The sequence below is a fragment of the Lepus europaeus genome, chromosome 10 (genome assembly GCF_033115175.1).
Source record: "Lepus europaeus isolate LE1 chromosome 10, mLepTim1.pri, whole genome shotgun sequence".
NCBI classification, from domain to species: Eukaryota; Metazoa; Chordata; class Mammalia; order Lagomorpha; family Leporidae; genus Lepus; species Lepus europaeus.
This window is the reverse complement of record NC_084836.1, coordinates 49225635-49248623: the sequence shown is the minus strand read 5'-3', so window position 1 is coordinate 49248623 and position 22989 is coordinate 49225635. Positions and strand designations below refer to the sequence as shown.

Genomic DNA, 22989 nt, shown 5'->3' with positions numbered 1-22989 from the left:
CTCTTCTGATCCAGCTCTCTGCTACCGCTTGAGAAACAGCAGAAGATGGCCCAAGTCCTTGGGCCCCTGCAACCACATGGGAGACCCAGAAGAATCTCTTGGCTCCTGGCTTCAGATCAGCACAGCTCCAGCCATTGCAGCCATCTGGGGAGTGAACCAGTGGATGGAAGACCTCTCTCTCTGTCTCTACCTCTCTAACTCTTTCAAATAAATAAAGTAAATCTTAAAAAAAAAAAAAAAAGATTGCAAGGGCAAAGTTTTAATGGATTGCAGAAGCTGCATGGGGGGGCAATCACAAGAACTAGGAGGAGTAAAAGTCAATTTAATAAGTTAATTTGTCATAACTAGCTAACTTAGCACGAATGACTGACTTCTACAAATTTTAGTTTTCTGAATTGATATTGAGACAGGTCAAAAGAGATGACTTCAAATATAATCTACATAAGACTACAATCCTTAGCTAACTTAGGTAAAGGGAATGGAATCCCCAAGAGTTAACTTCTCTGGCTATGTATTTAATCTTCAAAGTAACTATAAACACAGGAAAATCACCTCATCTGATTCTTTCTGCCTCTGATGTTTTAAGAAAATACACTTATTTTATGTGAAAGAGAGAGATCTTCCATCTGCTGGCTTACTCCCAAATGCCCCCAACAGCCAGGACTGGGCCAGGCTGAAGTCAGGAACCCTGAACTCAATCTGGGTCTACCATGTTGGTGGTAAGAATCCAAATACTTGAGTCATACCTGCTGCCTCCAAAGCTGCACATCAATAGAAAGCAGGATAGAAAGTAGAGAGGCCAAGACCTGAACCAGGCATTTCAATATAGAAGGCAGGTGTCACACAAACAGTGTCTTAACCATTGCACCAAAGTGCCCACCCCTTGGCTTACGATTTTTTTTAAAGGTTTTATTTGTTTATTGAAGAGGAAGATTTACAGACAGAGCAAGGGACAGAGAAAAAGGTCTTCCATCTGCCAGTTCACTCTCTAAATGGCCTCAACAGCTGCAGTGGGGCTGATTTGAAACTAGGAGCTTCTTCCGGGTCTTCCACATGGGTGCAGGGGCCCAAGGACTTGGGCCATCTTCCACTGCTCTCCCAGGCCATTAAACAGAGCTGGATCAGAAGAGGAGCAGCTGGGATTCCCACAGGGAATGCCAGCGCTGGAAGTGGAAACTTAGTCCATTACATCACAGCAACAGCCCCCCTAACTTTTTTAAAAGAGCTTATGATTTTTATATTAAATGTCATACACACAGCTGTTAGAATTCAACTCCAGGTAAATATATGGTGCTAAGCATTTTGTTTTACAATTTCTACTAATGAAATTTTAAAAGTATCTTGAGCCTATTAAGAGCACTGATTTCTCTTACTAATACATTTCGACTATATGTAAAAGAATCTAAGAAGACAAGATGATTTAAAAATAAACAACAAGAAAATTTGGAGGCAACCCATCTTCAGATTTTTATTCTTATTTATTCTACTTAATTAATCTGACGTCAAGAATATCTGAAGATCTTTGATGAGTTACCAAGGTAGAAACTGGCTGCACATTCTTTGAAGCTAAACCAACCACCTCCACACCCAAGGGAACACCAGAACCAGCAAGTCCATATACAGACTGTTCAGCCCTGAATTAGTCCTCTGCCTGAGTTGAGAACTAAAGGGGCTAGTGCGGTGGCATAGTGAGTAAAGCCTTCTCTTGCAGTTCTGGCATCCCATATGGGTGCTGGTTTGAGGCCCAGCTGCTTCTCTTCCCATCTCTGCTATGGCCTGGGAAAGCAATAGAAGATGGCCCAAGTCCTTGGGCCTCTGCACCCATATGGGAGACCTGGAAGAAGCTCCTGGCTCCTTATTTCGAATTGGCGCAGCTCTGGCCATTGAGGGCCATTTGGGGAGTGAACCAGCAGATGGAGCCCTTCTCTCCACCTCTGCTTCTCTGTAACTCTGCCTTTCAAATAAATAAATAAATCTCTAAAAGAAAAAAAAAAAGTACAGAAATCTAATCTGAAGAAAGTTGTTAAAAAGTCTGTAAATTCTTTACAGAATAGTTTCTTTTCTAACTTGCATTTAAAATTATTTTGTTGGTAATTAATTGTAAAATATTCATCTGGATGCAACAGACCAGAATTTCAGGAATGACACCAAAATCACAGTATCAATAAACTAGAAAAACATTAAGATACAAGTCTGGGCAGGAATAGTGACCTTAAATCTCAAGGAAAATTGTCATGTTCACTGGAGCCAGCATTGTGACACAGCCGGTTAAGCCACTGCCAGCATTCATATGAGCACCAGTTCAAATCTTGGCTGCTACAATTCCAACCTAGCTACCTGCTAATGTGCCTGGGAAAGCAGTGGATGATGTCCCAACTATTGGGCCTCTATTACCCACGTGGGAGAACCAGATGGAGTATCATAATGTCTGGTTTCAAGTCCTTGCTCCGTTCCTGATTCTAGCCTTCCATGAATGCGTACCCTGGAATGCTCAAATGATTGAGTCCTTGTACTCACATGGGAGAGCTGGATTGAGTTCCCTGATCCAACCCATTTGGTAAGCGAACCAGTCTGTCTCCCAATAAGTTAAAAGCCTCCCCAGATTATCACTCCTTATGTTCTGTAAGAACTCTCAGCAAAGCAAAGACAGTAAATAACAGAGCTCTATATGGTTATGGCGAAACTGACAACTGAGAAAAGAATCCTCTAGATCTTCTTACTCAACAGTAGTTCTGAAACTAGAGCAGTTTTCTTCAGAATTTAAAGAAAGAAAAAGGCATCTGAGCATTACTTACATCCACTTTATTAGTCAAATTAAAACTCATGTTTTCAAAAACCACTGATATTGCCTCAGTATAAGTTGCTATCATATCAAGTGCAAAAATTAACAATAACAAAGTGAAAGAAAACAGTTCCTATGATAATACAAGCCTCACTTTTGCATAGTAGAAATTCTTTATTCTTGCCTCTATTTACACTACTCCTTAACAGCTCTGTGTTAGAGTATATAAATCAGTTAAAAATGTAACTAATCCATAAAGAAATTAGTCTTTCCATTGAACTGTACTCTATCTTTAATTTTATACAAATCAAGAGTTCTAGCACTTACCGAAACAGATCCAAATTACTGTATTTCTCAAACCCAGGCTTAAAGAAGGAAGCAATAAATTTCCGCAAAAATGGAAGAAGATTATCGCCTTGATTCTATTTAAAAGAGAGGGAGAATAATATTCATCAGGTTAACAAGACTTAATTAAAATGTTTAAAAGGGTGGTGACTGGGTACAGGAGTATAGCTGGAAAGAAAGAGCAACTTGCAGTGTTGTATAGCACAGTAGGATTAACTATGGTTGAAAATAATTGGCTATTTCAAAATAATAAACTGAATGTTCTCAATACAAAGAAATGATGTCTGAGATGACAGATAAACCAACAGTCATTATACAACGTACATGTAATGAAATGTCACACTATACTCCATCAATATGCACAGTAAACTGTCATTAAAAATGTATTTTTTTTTTTATTTTTTTATTTTTATTTATTTATTTATTTATTTTGACAGGCAGAGTGGACAGTGAGAGAGAGACAGAGAGAAAGGTCTTCCTTTTGCCGTTGGTTCACCCTCCAATGGCCGCCGCGGTAGCGCGCTGCGGCCGGCGCACCGCGCTGATCTGATGGCAGGAGCCAGGTGCTTCTCCTGGTCTCCCATGGGGTGCAGGGCCCAAGGACTTGGGCCATCCTCCACTGCACTCCCTGGCCACAGCAGAGAGCTGTCCTGGAAGAGGGGCAGCCGGGACAGAACCGGCGCCCCGACCGGGACTAGAACCCGGTGTGCCGGCGCCGCAAGGCGGAGGATTAGCCTAGTGAGCCGCGGCGCCGGCCAAAAATGTATTTTTTTTAAAGAAGGGAAAAAGTTTCAAGTGAGGAAAACACCCTAAAAACTCACTAATTATACTGTGCTTGTTAGGTGGATAAAGGCTTCAAGAGGAAAGTCTGGGACACATCCAGATAATTTCCATATTCTAATCTTTGAAGTAATTTCAACTAATTATTAAATAGCTTAATATGCAACATGACCACACCTTAAACCATTTACTAATTATCTGTTGTCTATTATGTGTTTGGCAATGTGATAGGTGTTGGGAATAAATATGACTAAGACATGGAACTTGTCCTTAAGGAAATATGGAACATAAAAATGTTGTATTTAAGAATTATGAGTCTTTTTTTACCTGACAGATGAAGAATTTGCACATATGATAAAAAACCTCTGCATTCTGTGGATTTTTTTCAAATGCAGTAAGCCACACTGCTCTGGCTTTGTCATTCTGATTTGTTTGCAAATATAAATTGGCAAGGGCTTCCAAAAACTGGCAGTTCATGGGACAGGATTCCAATAAATGTTTACAAAGCTCCACTGCAGTCTCATACCTTAACAAGAGAAAAAGTGATAAACATCGGACACTATCAATTTTTAACACAATGTTAGCTGCTTGTGAATTAAGTCTTACCTCTCTAGGAGCTGGTGCAGAGCAATCATGTTTGTGTAAAGTGGAAGGCAGACCTCTATTCTTTCTTCAGCAATAAGGCTCTCATCTGTGCAAGCTTTCACTGCATCTACCCAAAAACATCAACATGACTCAAATGTGAAATAAATTACTGAGTATGCTATTCCAGGTCTAAGATGATCTATTTATTTGCTTACCCATCATCTTATCATCTTTACTGGAGTTTTGATTTTATGCACAGACGGTACTCCAGTATCTCCAAACCCCTAAAATTTAATCACCTGCCTTCATTTTACTGGTAGCACTAGAATAATCTGAGCACTTGCATCTAGCAATGCTCTCTCTTAAAAAAAAAAAAAAAAAAGTGTTTCTGCAATTATCCTAAATATCTTAAAGTTAATCAAAAAAATCACAGAAAATTATCATTTCATTTTTCCCTGCCTACTAACTTCAAAGGAGATCCTCTCTACTGCTTGATACCCACTGAAATGTCTCCAAGCTAGAGCCATCCCTTACTCCTTCAAAACAAACTCGTCCACTTTATTTGATTTTGCTGCATATGCAGTTTTACTTTACACAACTGTCATCATTTCCTCCTTGCTCAACGGCTGTATGACCTCCCAGATTTGCATCATTCTTAAAACTGCGCTTGAAGTTCACTGATGAAGATTCATATTTAATCAAACCTAGAAGCTCCTCTTTACCCTCATTTTATTTGGCAATGTTCTTCCTTGCCTTTGCTTCCCAGATATTGTTTACATTTCCTCTTAGTCTCATTCACTGACTCTACTCTTTTACCCCTTACTGCTGTTATGTTGTTAAACATCATTCCTCAGAGAAAATACTGCCTCAATTACTGAAAAGATTGACTTTGCTAGCACATTGAAAATGGCAAATACTTTGTAATACAATCATTTCTATGTTAACAACTCTAAAATTTTATCCACAACTATCCACTTATGGTCCACTTTCTTATTTCCTTCTGCCAACAATTATTTCCACTTGGATGACCAACGACATTCTCAAATACCACCACTACTAACAAAATTGGTCTTTCCAACTTAACAGTTTTCTTTCTTTTTTTTTTTAAAGATTTATTTATTTATTTGAAAGGCAATGTTACAGAGAGGCAGAAACAGAAAGAAAAAACAGGTCTTCCATCTGCTGGTTCACTCCCTAAATGGCTGCAACAGCTGGAGCTGTGCTGATCTGAAGTCAGGAACCAGGAACTTCTTCCGGGTCTCCACGCAGGTGCAGGGACCCTAGGACTTTGAGCCATGTTCTACTGCTTTTCCAGGTCATAGCAGAGAGCTGGATCAGAAGCGGAGCAGCTGAGACACGAACCAGCGCCCATATGGGATGCCGGCATTGCAGGCTGTGGCTTCACCCTCCATGCTACAGCTCTGGCTCCTCCAATTTAACAGTTTTTCTACTGCTGACACTTTCTATTTCCAACTCTGAAAATCATCTTGGATTATCCATTTTTTTCCTCCCTGACATTAAATATGTTTCCTACATCTCTAAGTGCCTAACAAATTCTGTTTTCCAGTTTACTTTTCTTGTGCCTCAATCATGGCCATCACCTTCTTACTGGCTTTCTTACCTATTAATTTCTCTTCAAGCACATGCTCTAATTCTAAAAGCATCTCTACTGCCATCAGGTTTACCACTTTTCAAGTTCCTAAAAATGTAATAATCCTATCCCATCCACCAAGCTTACTCCCTGCTATTATTCAGCACAGAGTTCTCTCTTCGATAAGGATTCTCCCTTCTTTCAATTTAACTTCAAACCCATTGCATCAGTTCCTATTTGTTGCTTTTTACTTACTTATTTCCCTTAACAGTAATGTCTTTTTTTCCCCTTCCTCTCTACATTGGGCTATTCAATAAGCATTTACTAAGCACTTAGTACACTGCCAGACATCATTATAGAACTTTGGGAAATACATAAATAAGGGTATACATCTCTGAGTAGATTCACTATGCCACATCACAGCCATGCTTCAAGATTCAACTCCAAGTTTCGATTCTTCTATGAAGAATTACTTGATCGTGCCAACATACGATAATCACTTCCCTTCGAGTTCATAGCTTATACCAAATAACCTATAAGTCACAGATCTTTGTTTCTTCTGTAGCACACAATTTGAACCATATACTAATATACTGTTATATGGCTTTATATATTAATTATGTCAAATGTATAGATTTTATCTTCTGACTAGGCTATGTACCTCTTTTCAGGAAGAACAGACTCAATAGTTTGTATGTGTTCCACAGCAGATATCAATTTAGTATATAATAGCAATTAAAGTCATTGATGGAGAAAGTATTGCTGAGTTAAAAACATATGGCCTGGGGCGGTGCTATGGCGTAGTTGGTAAAGCCGCCATCTGCATGCTGGCATCCCAGATGAGTACCGGTTCAAGTTCCAGCTGCTCCACTTCAGATCTAGCTCTCTGCTATGGCCTGGGAAAGCAATAGAAGATGGCCCAACTCCTTGGGCCCCTATACCCACGTAGGAGACCCAGAAGAAACTCCTGGCTTCGGATCGGCCATCTGGAGAGTGAAACAGTGGATGGAATACCTTTCTCTCTCTCTGCCTCTGCTTCTCTGTAATTCCCTTTCAAATAGATAAATCTTTTAAATAAAAAGAACATATGTCCTTTTAAACCTAATGAACTAAAAAATAGTATCTGCTTATTGGGTTCAATCAACTCACCAAACCTCTATGATATATATTATCTACATATTTAACTGATATCTTTTACCAGAATCAGAAAAGTAAGTGAGATAACAGGGTAGTACGGTTCTTAATTTTCAAAGATATGAATGCCAATTGTATTTTAATTCAATCCTTAATCTTAAACATTCACACAATAAAATGAAATTACATCTCGTGACACATAAATTTATTCCACCTAATTAAGAATAAAAGGCAAACTGCTACTCTAAATATTGATGTTATAATTTATAATATATAATAGGTGATGCTATGAATACTTATACTTACCTTCAAACACTGCTAGCAACATGTCAGGATTAGTCTTTACATCTTGAATTACTTGCCATGGCATCACAAATAATTCTGTGCTAACAATTCTTGAAGGATTTGCATTAGAAGGATCATAAAACTTTGAAGGGAGAATGTTGAACTCAATAAGATGTACGTAGGCTAGCCATGCTAAACATCGATCACTTGTTTTAAGGTATTCAGCTACTATTCCATCATTAGTGGACTTTAATGCATTCTAGGTAAGACAAAAAATTTTTTTTAACATTTTTTTAAAGATTACTGTTCACAGTAAGATTCAAACATTAATGTAAAGAAAACTAAAGCATACTTCTTTGGAGTAGTTCTAAATATCTGAGAATTGAGTCACTAATTTTCTTGATTAAAGATCTCTAGAAATGTCAATACTAGGTTATTCAAACTTTGTTACACTAAAGTTTATGACATAATTAATGAAAAACTAAATTTTGGGTGTATTTTAAGTGTCCTAATATTTAAAATCCAGTAAGATAGACAAAACAGTAAAATAACAAAAAACCCTACATCCAAGAAGATGACTTTCATTATTAACTGATTTTTTCTCCTTATGATTTGAAACTTAAAATTTATCTTTAATATTTTTATTTTATTTAAACCTTATGAGAATTCTAAAGATACTATTATCACCAAGAAAATGAAAAAAGTAAAGTTATAGTTACCCAATGTCATGTAACTTACTGGGAAGTGGAAAATAAGAATTCAAACCCAAAATCTATACTCACACCATTAAGCAAAAAATACTACCTACAATATTGTAGGCTTTTTGTTTTGTTTTGTTTATTTATTTATTTGAGAGGCAAAGAGCGAGACAGAGAGAGGGGAATCTCCCATCTATTGGTTCACTCCCAAAATGCTCTCAATAATTGAAGTAGGGCCAGGCCAAAGCCAGGAGGCAGGAACTCAATCTGTCTTCCGTGTGTGTGACATGAACCCAACCATGTGAGCAATCACCTGCAGCCTCCCAGGATGCACATTATCAGTAAGTTGGAACTGGGAGTGGAGATGGGACTTGAACCTAGGCACTCAGGAATGGAATGTAGGCATCTCAAGAGTTGTTTTAAGCACTATACCAAATATCCACACATACTCCCACCCGCAATCCAGTCTCTGTTTTAGGCCTTTTAGAATTTTCTACAAAATACAATTAAGTGCTATAATACATGTTTACCTGTAAAATCGCAAGTGCACTTTGACATCTTCCAGTAAATATGTGTAGCTGAACTCGAAACAAAAGAGCCTCTAAAAGCTGAAAGGATAGAATATCTGATGCTTCCCGCTTGGCTGCTCCCATCAGAAACTCCACCATTCTCTCACAAACATAATCCTTTTCTTCAAAGGTACTTTCTAGGTGTAGAAACTACCCAAAGGGGTTTCATATAGTTAATTCTGCTTTAGAAGAATGAGCCAAAACTACAGATTTTCACATTTCATTAAGCAACTGTCTCAAATAGCAAATCTTCATTTTCTGCAGAAAGGGTAATTATAAAAATGTGTAAACCCATCTTCTAGTACTATAACCTGTATTTCTCCTTCTATCACATGTTGTAAAGTAGAATCAGATTAAAAAGAAAATAATACAGATGTACTCTGGGAGGCATCACTAAAGCAATTTCATTTTTCCTTTCTGTGAGTCAGTAGGTAATCACAACAAGACCATGATGGATACTCAAAAGTTCCCATGTTTATGCTCACAAAGAATTTGTGTCGCTCAGGTGTCTGACTGTATTATTAAAAATTTGACAGCATTTATATTAGGAAAAGAAAGTAAAACACATTACAGACCAAACAATTTACATGTCCAAATCTATTCACTATTTGAGTTCATACAGTAGGAGTTAAAGCACTAAGCTCATTCACCATAAGGTTAACCAGGTATCTGATTCACAATTTTAGCTAGCAAGTAAATGATAGAACTGATAGCAACCAATATATGTGTAAATTTAAGAATTTAACAGTTCTTAAGTTCAGCTGAAAAAGTTTGGCTATTAATGAAAACTTTTTTTTATTTCATAAGCACAATTATAGTATCTGAGAAAGAGGGAGAACACATTTTTTCACCATATCTTTTGTAGTTGGGCAAGAGCTGATAGTATGAATTTCAGATTTGGATTATTTTCATTAAAGTAATAAGAAAAGTCAAAATGTTACCTGGAATTTGTAATTTTTATAAAATATAAAAAGTTAAAAGATATTTTCTTGGTTACTCTGCAAAAGTACACTTAATTTTTACCCAAATCAAAACTGTGTAAGAACAGGTAAGGGCAAAATATTTAATGATATTGTATTTGTTTCCTTAACAATAAAATTACTAACAAACATCACCTCCATCACTAAATATTTTTTTCTTGCCTAGTCTAAATTAATCCCAACTTATTTACTATCAATATTTAAGAACACCTAAAGAACTATCGGGACAAACACACACACACACAGCTATGTTATCTTTTCTACTCACAGTCCAAAAGCTTTGATAATCGGGAGCATATTCAACAGCTGTTTCACACATTTCCTGCACCTCTTCCTTGGTTCCTCTTTTAGAGAATAATCTGAGGTAATGGCACCAAATTTCTGGATTGTCTTTGTTGTTTTCCAATGCTCGTGCCAGAACATTTAAAGCAGAATCCAAGGATTCTGAACATGGCCTACATGTTTAAAAGAAATAGCAAACATTCTTTAAAAAGTGCTTGAAAAGTTAAATAGTCTAATGACTCAATTTTTAAAATTCTATTCTCTGTTTGAATCTGTTAAGAAGTCAGAATGACTTAAACAGGGTAATAAATTAGGATTTAAAATCACATCTGTCCTAAAAGATCCAGATTTCCTTTTTAAGTGGATATTCAGTGTTATAAAAATGTGTTATAAAACCACTAACATTATCAACTTCAAATGTGCTTTATGTCCATATTCAGCAAGATCTTTTATGATTTACACTGTTCTAGAACAGGAAAAGCTAAACAACTCTCTCCTCAAGGCCAGCTACTGCCAGCACAAAATATCAAAGCTTTCAATATAATAGTTCTTTTCAACGGTCAAGGGCTTGCTATCTCTTGGAGAAGATAATTTTCTCTCATGATCCTATTCATAAAATAATGTACAGTTCTTTTGGCCTTCACTCAGTGAGTGAGTCAGAAAGAAAACACTGTAACTTACCCCATTAACATGGAAATGACACATAGCAAAGTTAAATAGCACCATAGTCAGACATGTGTTTTATTAGCACTATGCAGTACTGCCTTATTTAAAAGATTTTATAATAAGTTTTACAATAGTCAGATATATCAAGTACCTTGTGAAATAAATCCAAGAAGAACTTTAAGATAATGATCATAAAAAGATTATTCCTGGCTTATCTCTACTACCAAAAAGTAGTAGTGTGTACCAAAAAGTAGTCAGAGTGTGTGATATGCAACTAGAGCTATCAATTATGAGATAAATTATTTACCTTACTTAAATACTCAATGCATCAGAATTTAGAGGTTCTTAGATAAGCTTTAAATCTCCATTGGAAGTTAACATAAAATTTAATCTAGTCACTGTTAATTTTATTGTTTTTAACTATTTTTGTTTTGAAATAGAGCCTACTGAAGTTACAACTTAGTATAATTTATTACCCAAACACAGAGGCATGAATACAAAATCAAAATCTAATCTTAAACTTTTCTAATAATTTTTAATAAATAGTGAAAAACAAAGACTCCACTGACATCAAGAAGTGATTATCACAGGTGAAATAAACCTTAAACATAAAAATACAAATGTGCAAAAGTTTACAAAAATATTTGAAATTGGCCTACCCCTCATTTTGATTCAAGTACTTGTATGCAAGCTTGAGCCAAAGTTGGACGTGAGAAGGATTTTCAAGCACACTGGCTTCTAAATTAGCAATGTCATCAGTCTCATTTGTAAAGTATCTGACATCATCTGGAGTAACAACTGTGTCCAAAGCTGGAACATTTATTCGGTTTTCTGGCCTAAAGGCTATAAGGAAGTTTCATTAGCTTCATATTTCTTTAATGCGCAAAACCAAGAAAAAAAAAACTGGTCTCATCTTTAAAATTATCTAATAAGCTAAGGATTCTAATGATATGCAATTGCTCATACTTTTAAGATAGAGTTATCACTTAATTTATCATCCAAGCTAGATACTTCTCAGAATGAAAAGAGGTATTATTAAAAATTACACAGGATGGGGCCAGCGCTGTGTTGTAGTGGGTAAAGTTGCTGCCTGTGGTGCCGGCATCCCATGTGGGCACCAGTTCTAGTCCTGGCTGCTCTACTCTGAATCCAGCTCACTGCTATGGCCTGGGAAAGCAGTAGAAGATGGTCTGAGTCCTTGGGCCCCTACAGCTGCATGGGAGATCCGGAAGAAGCTCCTGGCTTCTGATTGGCGCAGCTCCAGCTGTTGCAGCCATCTGGGGAGTGAGCCATTGGATAGAAGACCTCTCTTTCTGACTCTCTACCTCTGCCTCTCTGTAACTCTTTCAAGTAAATAAATAAATCTTTAAAAAATAAAATAAAAATGACACAGGAAATTAGGATTCTGTTGGCATACTAGCAGTATAGTTTCCTATCTGATAAATCACATTTGTTGGGCATTGCCTGAAATCTCCCATTACAATATGGCGCTTGGTGGATGTTCGAGGGGTGTGTTTGTGTCTGCTGTGGTTAAGCTACGTAAGATAAGACCACCGGCAGGGATAGGTTCACGTTAGTTCCGGACACGTGGACAGTGCGTGATCCCTATACTTTGCTTAAGATGCCCCTGTGGGTGGTCCACCCATGCATGACCTTTTCGCTGACTGGCTCCCCTATTGCGCATGTCTTTTGTAAGCCTTATGAGCCTGCACACTTCCTCAATAAAGTAGTTCCTGCTTCGACAGAACTCACGGGTGATTGCTGCAGCGTGCTTGACCTGTCGACCTTACCTCTCCCATTCGCCTTGTCGGGGAGTGCTTGTACTGTCCCCTGCTGGTCAGGGGCCAGCCTCAAGCTTAAGACCCCAACACACGTTCATTTAATTGTAACTAAAACATTAAGTCAAAGTTATAATCAATGAGGATGATTTATCCTACTAGATCTAAACTAGAGAAAAGGTATATCACTTGGATACTTGTTAACCCACAAATAGTAAACAAATTATGTAAACTTTAAATCAGAATGTAAGATGTGCTTGACAATAAGATACCCACATTTTGTTCATTCACACAAATCATTCACTTTGAATCTACTTCATGAAAGAAAGCAACATCTCCTCTCGAGGAGGATACAGGCCAAGCAGGGTTCTCAAATGAGAGCAGAACTGTTCTCGCCATTCCAGTGTATGTTTGGAAATACCTGAAGCAGTCACATTTACTTAAGTACTGCTTCTTGCATTTACTGGACAGAGACCATGAATGCAAAACACCCTGCAATGTGAGAAGCAATCCTGCACAAAGAGTAACTATACTGCACAAAACAGCGGCATCAGATTTAAGAAAATAAAACAAGGGTAGTAGATACACCAGAAGATTAGCAAAGTGTTTAGACAAAGATGAAGCAACACAATTTTACTAATTTTTTTTTCTTTCTTTTTGACAGGCAGAGTTAGACAGTAAGAGAGAGACAGAGAGAAAGGTCTTCCTTTGCCGTTGGTTCACTCCCCAGTGGCCGCTGCGGCCGGCGCGCTGCAGCCGGTGCACCGCGCTGATCCGAAGCCAGGAGCCAGGTGCTTCTCCTGGTCTCCCATGCGGGTGCAGGGCCCAAGCACTGCCTTCCCGGGCCACAGCAGAGAGCTGGACTGGAAGAGGAGCAACCGGGACAGAATCCGGCGCCCCAACCAGGACTAGAACCTGGTATGCTGGTGCCGCAGGCGGAGGATTAGCCCATTGAGCTGCAGCACTGGCCAATTTTTTAATTTTGGACCTTTAGTTACATTTCTTACCATACTTAATTGGTCCTGTAGACTGTTCCTCATCACTACTGCAGCTATTCTCAGAAACTGGTTTTCTCCAAAACTTTGGCTTCCACTTTCTTTTATCTTTGTAGGTTGTAAATGGAGGTGCTAAAGTAGACAGAAGAAGATTGTCAATTGATACAGCATGTATTTTATTTTGGAGGCCATCCAAACAAAATTTAAAAAGTAGAAATGACACCCAGTTTATATTTAGACCATAATGCCAAAACATTTGCTGTACACAAAAACTAAAAGGTTCTTTGTTAAATACATACAACAGAAGTACTTACTATGACCTTTACTTTCATTGACATTGCTAACTAGGAGAACAGCCATCTGGTCCATAGACATTCGATCTTTGTTGACTCCAAAAAGCTTCTCAACATATTTTTCTAAAACAAGAACATCATCATCTTCATAAAAAATATCAATATGGATCAATGAATTAAAGGGTAGGAAGCAAAGGATTGCCTAAGAATTAATTATGAGTCAGCAATACTTATGGCCTTTTGAGAAGGCAAGGCCTACCCTAACTATGATGGCAAATCCCACTAAAACATGGGCCAAATTTGGGCTGGGAAAAAAAAAAAATATTTCTTGAAACAAAATAAACGATAAAAGTAAATGTTAAAGTCCCAGACCAGGAATGATGAAATAGATTCAGTGACTTTACAATCACTCTGGGTTGTGATAACACTAAATTTAGTAAATATCAATTCCCTCAATTCCAAAAGGTTTGTAGTTTTAAACGTTTTTCTGACACCTAAATCTGGGGAAAAGCTTAATAACATTTTTCACAATGTCTGACAGTAATCTATGCTTTCTACAGTGGTCAGGAAGTTCTGTTTCATTATAAACTTTGAAACTACAGATATATTAATGTCTAGCCCTCCTCTATTTTTGATAACACTAAACAGAGACCTACGTTAATATCATTCTTACAATCTCTATACAAATAGGCTAATATTTTCATCTAAATAAATTATTTAGATGAGCTCTGTCCAAAGGACTTCCAGCAATGATGGAAATCTCTTAAATCCATGCTGTGCTATTTGTAAGCACTTGCCACTTATAGCTAATGAATACATGAAATGTGGCTAGTTTGAGAAAGTAAATTTTACTTCTATGTAACATTGGTTCATTTAAATTTAGACAGCAACAGGGCATTAGTGGCTACTGTATTGCACACACAGAGCTAAAGCACCATGGGTGAATGTACTGAATTACTGTAGCTATTTAAAAATGTTAACAATTGAATACACAATATTTAAATTTTCACTTCAGGAAGAACGAAGTCTAAAAACCTGCTGCTGCAGCAATTTCCTCATCAGTGCTTGTCTCTGAACAACCAATCAAAGACAGGTTATATGACAGAATGTCCTGGAACAGCTGTTTTCGGCTAAGCGTATAGTCTTGCGTATGCTGCCTAAAATAAAATGAAAATAAGGAGAATATAATCATGTACATATTAAAGTTAACCAATGAACACTATCTTTTAAACTATAAAATGTTCACAAATAAAAACCACTCACCACTGGCAGTCATCATCATTACATGTTCCTGTCAAATCAAAGCGGCAAAAACACTGATCTGGTTCAATCATATTACTGTACGACACAGAGCTTAACGGAAGCTTTTCCTTGGTTCGATAGTATGGGCTAAATCTAGGAAGATAGTAGACATACACTCAATAAGCATTTCTCAGAAAACTAGGAAAGTCTTATTTTTTTTTAATCTCAAAGTTACTATACTTTGAGCTTATTATTTATCCAGGTAATACAAAAATTAACTCTTGAAAAGTCAGAATATCAAGTGATAGAAACACTTCATACAGTTTGTACTGAGACACAAAAGATTTGAAATAGAAAACAAAATACCCTGTATTCTCAAAGTAGTTTTTTTTTTTTTTAAACTACATGGTACAATGCTATTTAATACTAGTATTTCTTGTACAGATTAACAGCCAACAAAAAAAACTAGGAAAAAAACTACTTGTAATAGCTTTACAATTTTACAGTGAAATCATATCCATTTAAAATAGTCTCACTTACAGCTTCTAAAAATCTAAAAGCTTTGTGGGACACAGTTAATCAATTGAGAATTTTAAATTAATTTTATGAAGCTGGATAATGTACTAATATAATAATCCTCTTAAGACTAACTATTTTTTCCAATGCTTCTGACAGAAATCTAGAATTCTCCACATTACCACTGGCAACCAGAAATTAGAATCTTATTAATAAACCTAAGAGTGAGATAAGCCTCATTTCCTTATATGATACAAGCCCCATTAGACACTCAATTTTTGCCTTCCCTAAAGGCACAAGTGCATTTTTCTGTGATGTCCATCTGTATTAAATATTCAATATAAAATACTAAGAACCAGGGAGTGGGGCCAGCATCATGGCATAGCAAGTAAAACTATGCCTGCAACATTGGCATCCTATACAGGCACCAGTTGGAGCCCTGGCTGCTCTACTACTAATCCAGCTCCCTGAAAATGTGCTTGGAAAGCAGCAGAGTGTAGCACAAGTGCTTGGCCCCCTGCACCCACATGGGAGACCTGGAAAAAGCTCCTGACTTTGGACCAAGGCAACTCTGGTTGTTGTGACTGTATGGGGAGTGAAACGGTGGATGGAAGATCTCTCTAATTCTGCCTTTCAAACGAACAAAGGAATCTTTCTAAAGAGAAAAAAACCAAACCAAACCAAACCAAACCAGAGAGTAATCCTGAAATTCAAACTTCATGAATTTTTCTTTTTACCTGTAAGACTTAAAAACTAGAAGAGGACTATGGTAAGGTCTAAAAGGACATGGCTTCACTTCTGTTGTTTTACTCTGGGCTGTGACAAAGTCCACATCCACAGAAATCTCCTGCAAAAGAAGACAACATAACTCTTTGAAAAAGTAAAGCTGGGGTGAATTCTTGATTTTATAAAGATTATAAAATGTCTAGTTACCTGACCACACAAGACACTTTCTGTATTGCCTGTAGTGGTTTTTAATATCAGTTGTTTTAAGCTGTCAGCTTTTGAATACAGTTTTTGCAATTCACCAATTTTTAACCCTAGAAAAAGTTCTGGTTTGTCTACAGTACTTTTAGTAAGTTTGTTTATACATTCTTTGTTGGGTGTATCAGTGTGCTTAAGATTAGGTTTAGTAAAAGAGTTAGATTCTAAAAAGGATCTTCTTCGTTCTCTGTTTGAACCAGACAAAATTTCATCATCAACATCATTTTCTTCAGTATCCAGTGTTAATTTATCTTGAGTCAGATCATGAAGTGAAGGTTGAGGTAAAGAATACTCAGGTTCCTCTTCCACAACTGGAGCGATGTTTTGTTGTTCCTTTGCTTTAAGGGCTCGGGCTTCTTTCAATTTTTGAATTTTCAGGGCATATTCATATTCTAGCCTTTGTAATCGTCTTTTTTCCATAGCAATTAGTTCTGCTGAATGCTTTCTTGGACTTGATATTGGAGAATTGTCCAGTCTCATTATTTTGTTTGGCTAGGAGAAGAAAAATGATGCAAATATTGTATATCACTGTGATTCTGTAAATAGTTTTTGGTAAGATAATTGTGCTACTCTAACAATACATTGGCAACATTACAAAACTGAATCAATAAAAAGAATAAAACAGAGTTTAACACAAGTCTCCAACAGCTCTGCTAGCCATCTAAAAAAACCAAGGTCAAATAAAAATAAAAAATACTAATCATCCACAGGTATGCATTTTGAGGGCATATTTAGCCTAGTGTTTTAGATACCAGTTAATATGCCCATGTTCCACAACGAAGTACCTAGCTTCAATTTCTGACCTGGGCTCCTGAGTCCAGATTTCTGCTAATGCAGACCATGGGAGAAGGCAGCAGTGATGGGTCAAGTACTTGCATTCCTGCCATCCATGTGGGAGTAGACTTGAGTTCCTGAATCCTGCCTTTGGTTTCCTGAGCCAAGTTGGGGAGCATATAAGCAAATGGAAACTCTGTGTGTATCTGTCTGTCTCTGTATAGGCCTCTCAATTTTTAAAAAAGATTTATTTACTTGAGAAGTCTTCCATAGACTGGTTCACTCCCCAAATGGCCACAACAGCTGGAGCTAGGCCAATCTGAAACCAGGAGCTTTTTCTGGGTCTTTCACACTGGTACAGGGCCCAAGTACTTAGGCCACCTTCTGCTGCTTTCTCATGCCATTAGGAATGAGTTGGGACTCAAAATGGCACCCATGTGAGAGGCTGGCACTGCAGGCATATTCTTAACTTACTATGCCACAGTGCCAGCCCTGCCTCTCTTATTTTTCAAAAAAAAATAAAGATTTAATCTTAGTTTCTCTGAATTTAAATGAAAAGTCTTAACTATTTTATACATCTCTTACTCTCAAAAGTTCATAAAAAACTTTTGCTTTCCAAAAGTACATTTTCTATAAACAACTTACTCCAAGACGATCTTGTTCCAGTTTACGTTTTCCTATTTCTTTACTAGCCACTGCCTTTGCCCGAGCAAGCTCTTCTCCATATTTTAGAGTCAAAGCTTTCTTAATGGTAACACGCTGTTGAACCCTGTGAATCTGAAAAATATGGGAAAATTTTCTGAAAATATAAATGAAAATCTCACGAGAAGGAATATTTTCCTTTAAAACTCAAGAGCATTAAGGTATTCACTTGAAGATGAAAATATTCCAATATATGTCTAGTGAAAAACTACAGGTTATATATATTTTGATGGCTTTAGCTTAAACATTTTTCTTCTTAAAGAAAATCTAGCTTATAAAAATGTGTGGTTAACACAAGACTATAATATTTTTTTTTTTTTTTTGACAGGCAGAGTGGATAGTGAGAGAGAGAGACAGAGAGAAAGGTCTTCCTTTTTGCCGTTGGTTCACCCTCCAATGGCCGCCGCGGTAGTGCGCTGCGGCCAGCGCACCGCGCTGTTCCGATGGCAGGAGCCAGGTGCTTCTCCTGGTCTCCCATGGGGTGCAGGGCCCAAGAACTTGGGCCATCCTCCACTGCACTCCCTAGCCACAGCAGAGAGCTGGCCTGGAAGAGGGGCAACCAGGACAGGATCGGTGCCCCGACCGGGACTAGAACCCGGTGTGCCGGCGCCGCAAGGCGGAGGATTAGCCTAGTGAGCCGCGGCGCCGGCCAAGACTATAATATTTTAATAAAATAAATTTACTTGTTCCTGAAGTTTCCTCAAAAACACCCTGTTGACATTAAGAATTTTCTCAGTTGCTTGAAGTTGTTCTGTAAGTTTGGTAATCTTTGTTTCAGCATTTCGAACAGATTCTTTCTTCTTTGCTTCTTGCTGCACTAGATTCCTTAAAACAGATTCATCTTTCATCAGGAGAATCCTAAGTGGGAAATAACAAGATTTCTTATTGTTTTCCAAACTAGTGGACTGATACCACTAGAACACATGTTTTTTTTCAACAGCACATTTAAAAAAACGATCTATTACACGAAGGTGAGGCTTTTAAAAATGAATATTTTCCTATTCATCAACCACATAAGTATTCAGACACTATTTCTTATGAAAACAAGTATGGGTCTAATCTTCTTTAAAAAAATTAATGAGTCAATATGACAGTTGAAAAGCTTATATAAAATGCTCAGTGTTGACTGAACCTCACACTCTTTGAATCCTCAGTAAGTTTTTATCTTTAGCTTTATAATGCTTCCAATGTAAACATAAGCAATTAAGAACACTTAAGGTAACATATTTATCTGAAAGGCAGAGTTACAGAGGCAGAGGCAGAGACAGAGAGAGGTCTTCCATCCGCTGGTTCACTCCCCAAATGGCTGCCACGGCCGGAGCTGGGCCCATCTGAAATCAGGAGCCAGGAGCTTCTCTGGGTCTCCCAGGCAGGTACAGGGGCCCAAGCACCTGGGCCATCCCCATTGACCTCCCAGACTGTAGCAGAGAGCTGGATTGGAAGCAGCCGGCACTCAAACTGGCGCCCCTATGCAATGCTGACAAAGCAGGTGGCAGCTTTACCCACTATGCCATAGCTCTGGCTCCTGATTTATATAAAATCTTAAACAATGTTCAGTACAAGAAAATGGTAAGTTTCTATGATTCTATCAAGGAATGAATTCAAAATTCTTGTCAGTTATTAATGACACACACCACAAAATACATCCCTCTGGGATAGCAACAATTAGATATATGAAGTATTTAACCAGATAACGAGGCTCACCTATGTTTTTTAAGTTTTGCTTCTGCATCTGTAACCTGTTTAGTAACCATTGCTATTCTGCCAATCCCATCAATTTCCACATCAGAGTTTGCTGGGGATGATGAACTTGTCCTCAGCTGATCAGATTTAATCAAACGCTGTTTCTCGCGGCTAAAATAATCAATGAAGATAGATGCATTACACACTAAGGAATGAATGAAAACTGTATTCATTGTCATAAAATAAAAATATTAACCAACACAACAGTTATAATGATGACCAATATGTTGTGAACCAAGTTGGCACTAACATAGTTCTTGTTATTCAAGTCTCTGGATGATCAGCTGGCTTCCTCCTCTCTGTTATAAAAATGCTAACTTTGCATCTAGAATAAAGCCATCATCATTCATTCCCAGTATCAATAAACTTTAGAGACTAAGGGAAGTTTTGTCAACAGTATATACTTTTAAAGTGAATTATATAACATGTCACTTACTTGGCAATCTCTTCCTTTAACAATCTATATTCAATCTTTTTTTCTTCAGGCAGCGCTTCAGGTGTTCGCAAAGGATCATTTTCTTTTTCAGATTTTGGAGGTACTTTTGGTTTCGAAGCTTGCTAAAAACAAACATGAAGTTAATTACATCAATAGCTTTCAAAAGTTCCAAATTTTTATTTTACATTGCAACCAAGTGTACACTGATAGATTTAGAAACAACAAAATAGCTTCAGCATTTTCTATTCACTTAAAAAAAAAATGTTGGGAGACGGCTTTGTGGTGTAATGGGTTAGGCCGCAGCTTGCAATGCCAGCATCTGCCAGCATCCCTTATGGCTGCCGGTTTGAGTCCTGGTGGCTCCACTCCCGATCCAGCTCCCTGCTAGTGCACCTGGTGAGAGCAGCAGAGGATGGCCCAAGTCCTTGGGCCCCTGCAACCATGTGGGAGACCAGAAAGAAGCACCTGGCTCCAGCCTAGACCAACCCCAGCCATTTGTGACTGAACCAGCAGATGGAATAGCCTTCGCAAATAAATAAAATACATCTAAAAAAAAAAAAAAGCTGATTGTAAATTACCTAATTAGTTGTATAATACATCAGGTAGTCAAGAATCATAGGTTGGGGTTGGCATTGTAGCACAGTGGGTAAAGCCACCACCTGTGATGCTGGCGTCCCTTTTGGGCACCAGTTCATCCCGGCTGCTCCATTTTCCATCCAACTCCCTGCTAATGGCCTAGTAAAAGCAGCGGAAAATGGCCCAAGTGTTTGAGTCCTTGACACCCATGTGAAAGACCTGGATGAAGCTCCTAGTTCCTGGTTCTGGCCTGGCCTACCCCTGGCCATTGCAGCTATCTGGGGAATGAACCCGCTGATGGAAGATTTCTTTGTCTCTCCCTCTCTCTCTGTAACCCTGACATTCAAATAAATAAATAAATAAATAAAACCTATGGGAGACATATCATTGAACTAAACCGTATCTAAATAACTGGTACAATAGGGAAAAAATAAAAGTTAGATTATACACGTTAATAAAAACTTTTCTGGTAAGATAACACAGTCACAACATAATAATAAAATTCTTCAGGGGGCCGGCGCTGTAGCAGCGCAGTGGGTTAACGCCCTGGCATCCCACATGGATGTCAGTTCGAGACCCAGCTGCTCCACTCCTGATCCAGCTCTCTGCTACGGCTTGGGAAAGCAGTAGAAGATGGCCCAAGTCCTTGGGTCCCTGCACCCACATGGGAGACCCAGAGGAAGCTCCTGGCTCCTGGCTTCAGATTGGCGAGGCTCCAGCCATTGCGGCCAATTGGGGAGTGAACCATCGGATGGAAGACCTCTCTATCTCTCCCTCTCTCCCTCTGTAACTCTGACTTTCAAATAAACCTTAACAAAAATTCTTCAGTATACAGAACAATTATCCACTCAATTTTATTGATCTGAAGAAGGGATTAATCAATTGAACAATATAATAATAAAATCTATCTGAATTTAATGTGCTTTTTATAACACATATAAATAGCACACAAACATTTTCCAAAATCAATATTACAAATTCTAATTCTAAGATCTAATCTTCAAGAAAAAAATAAACTTTTCTTTTAATATTTTATTACTACACTTACCTCAGCAGTTCGTCTTGCTTCTTTAATCATGGATTCTAATCCACCAAAAACACTATTTGTTGCCTTGGAAGCCTCTCCATCAGATTCACTATCATCTGAATCATTTAGTGTTACAACCACTGATTTATGCTTTGGAAGCTACAAAGACAACATGTTTGTTACTCTAAATGACAAAATAATGTCTATTCCTTTTTTGACTATACTGTTTTAACCACTTTTGAGTTTCATAAAGAAAATGGAGGCAGAAGCCTGAGGTAAGTAATCTATGGCTCCCTTCTGATCCATATTACATAACTGATTGTGTTCCATTTCACCAATAGTGGTCACAGCCAAAAACATAAAATATTCTATTTTCTTAAAGTCTTTCCAGACATTATCACAATTATCTTCCTCAATAATTTGTTTTATCTAGCTTTTCATAAAGAACCAAATCGCCATCTAAATTAACTCTTTTAAAAACAAAAGAAAAATGATTTTAATAATTCTACATAATATTAACAAAACTTTGCAGTGTATGTGCTTACATACAGAATATAAGTAGCTGAAGATGGCTTATTTAACAAAGGCAAGATTTTAACTTGGCTTTGCTCTACTTCTTTTACTTTGAAGTCAGCCAAAAAAAGATAGAGGGGCTGCTACAGTGGGTGAGGCCACCATCTTATATGTGTGCCGGTTTGAGTCCCGACTGCTTTTCTAAGCCAGCTCCTTTGCTAATGCACCTGGGAAAGCAGAAGATGGCCCAAATAGTTGGGCCCCTGCCATCCCCGTGGGAGACCCAGATGGAGTTCTAGGCTCCTGGCCTCAGCTCGAGCCATTGTAGCCATCTGGGGAGTGAACAAGTAGATGGAAGATCTCTCTTTCTCTCTGTAACTGCCTCTCAAATAAATAAAAGAAAATGTCATTTCAACTTCCTTAATATAAAGTAATATGCATAATAAAATTCTTTCACTACAACAGTCATTGCTTGAAAAATATGAGCAAAGCATAAAAAAATGAGAGAAATAAAAACATTTGAAATTTGTTACAACTGATTTCAGGAAAGACGTAAAATCTGAATGAATCAATTTCTATTAAAAGGGAGGGGGCTGAAGAAATGGCTGTATGCCACTCTGAGAATAATACTTCCCAATCACATTATCATCAAATTCTAACCAGTTTTCTACTAAAGATGTTGCTTTAATTATGAATAAAACATTTTAATTGCA

General features: G+C 37.7%; 1 protein-coding gene across 1 annotated transcript in view; it reads right to left on the bottom strand.

The window, feature by feature from the left end:
- Window positions 1–22989, bottom strand: part of ZFC3H1 (zinc finger C3H1-type containing) — a 56232-nt gene that overhangs the window by 8023 nt on the left and 25220 nt on the right. The window contains exons 10-27 of the mRNA XM_062203221.1: window positions 21785–21922; window positions 20161–20282; window positions 19686–19835; window positions 18665–18839; window positions 17925–18056; window positions 16455–16997; window positions 16259–16368; window positions 15027–15158; window positions 14799–14920; window positions 13785–13886; window positions 13483–13602; window positions 11357–11540; window positions 10018–10204; window positions 8731–8919; window positions 7524–7761; window positions 4514–4619; window positions 4235–4433; window positions 3110–3204 (exon numbers count right to left, since the gene is read on the bottom strand). Coding sequence (XP_062059205.1) covers window positions 3110–3204; window positions 4235–4433; window positions 4514–4619; window positions 7524–7761; window positions 8731–8919; window positions 10018–10204; window positions 11357–11540; window positions 13483–13602; window positions 13785–13886; window positions 14799–14920; window positions 15027–15158; window positions 16259–16368; window positions 16455–16997; window positions 17925–18056; window positions 18665–18839; window positions 19686–19835; window positions 20161–20282; window positions 21785–21922 — 3044 coding nt within the window. The remainder of the gene's footprint in view (window positions 1–3109; window positions 3205–4234; window positions 4434–4513; window positions 4620–7523; window positions 7762–8730; window positions 8920–10017; window positions 10205–11356; window positions 11541–13482; window positions 13603–13784; window positions 13887–14798; window positions 14921–15026; window positions 15159–16258; window positions 16369–16454; window positions 16998–17924; window positions 18057–18664; window positions 18840–19685; window positions 19836–20160; window positions 20283–21784; window positions 21923–22989) is intronic.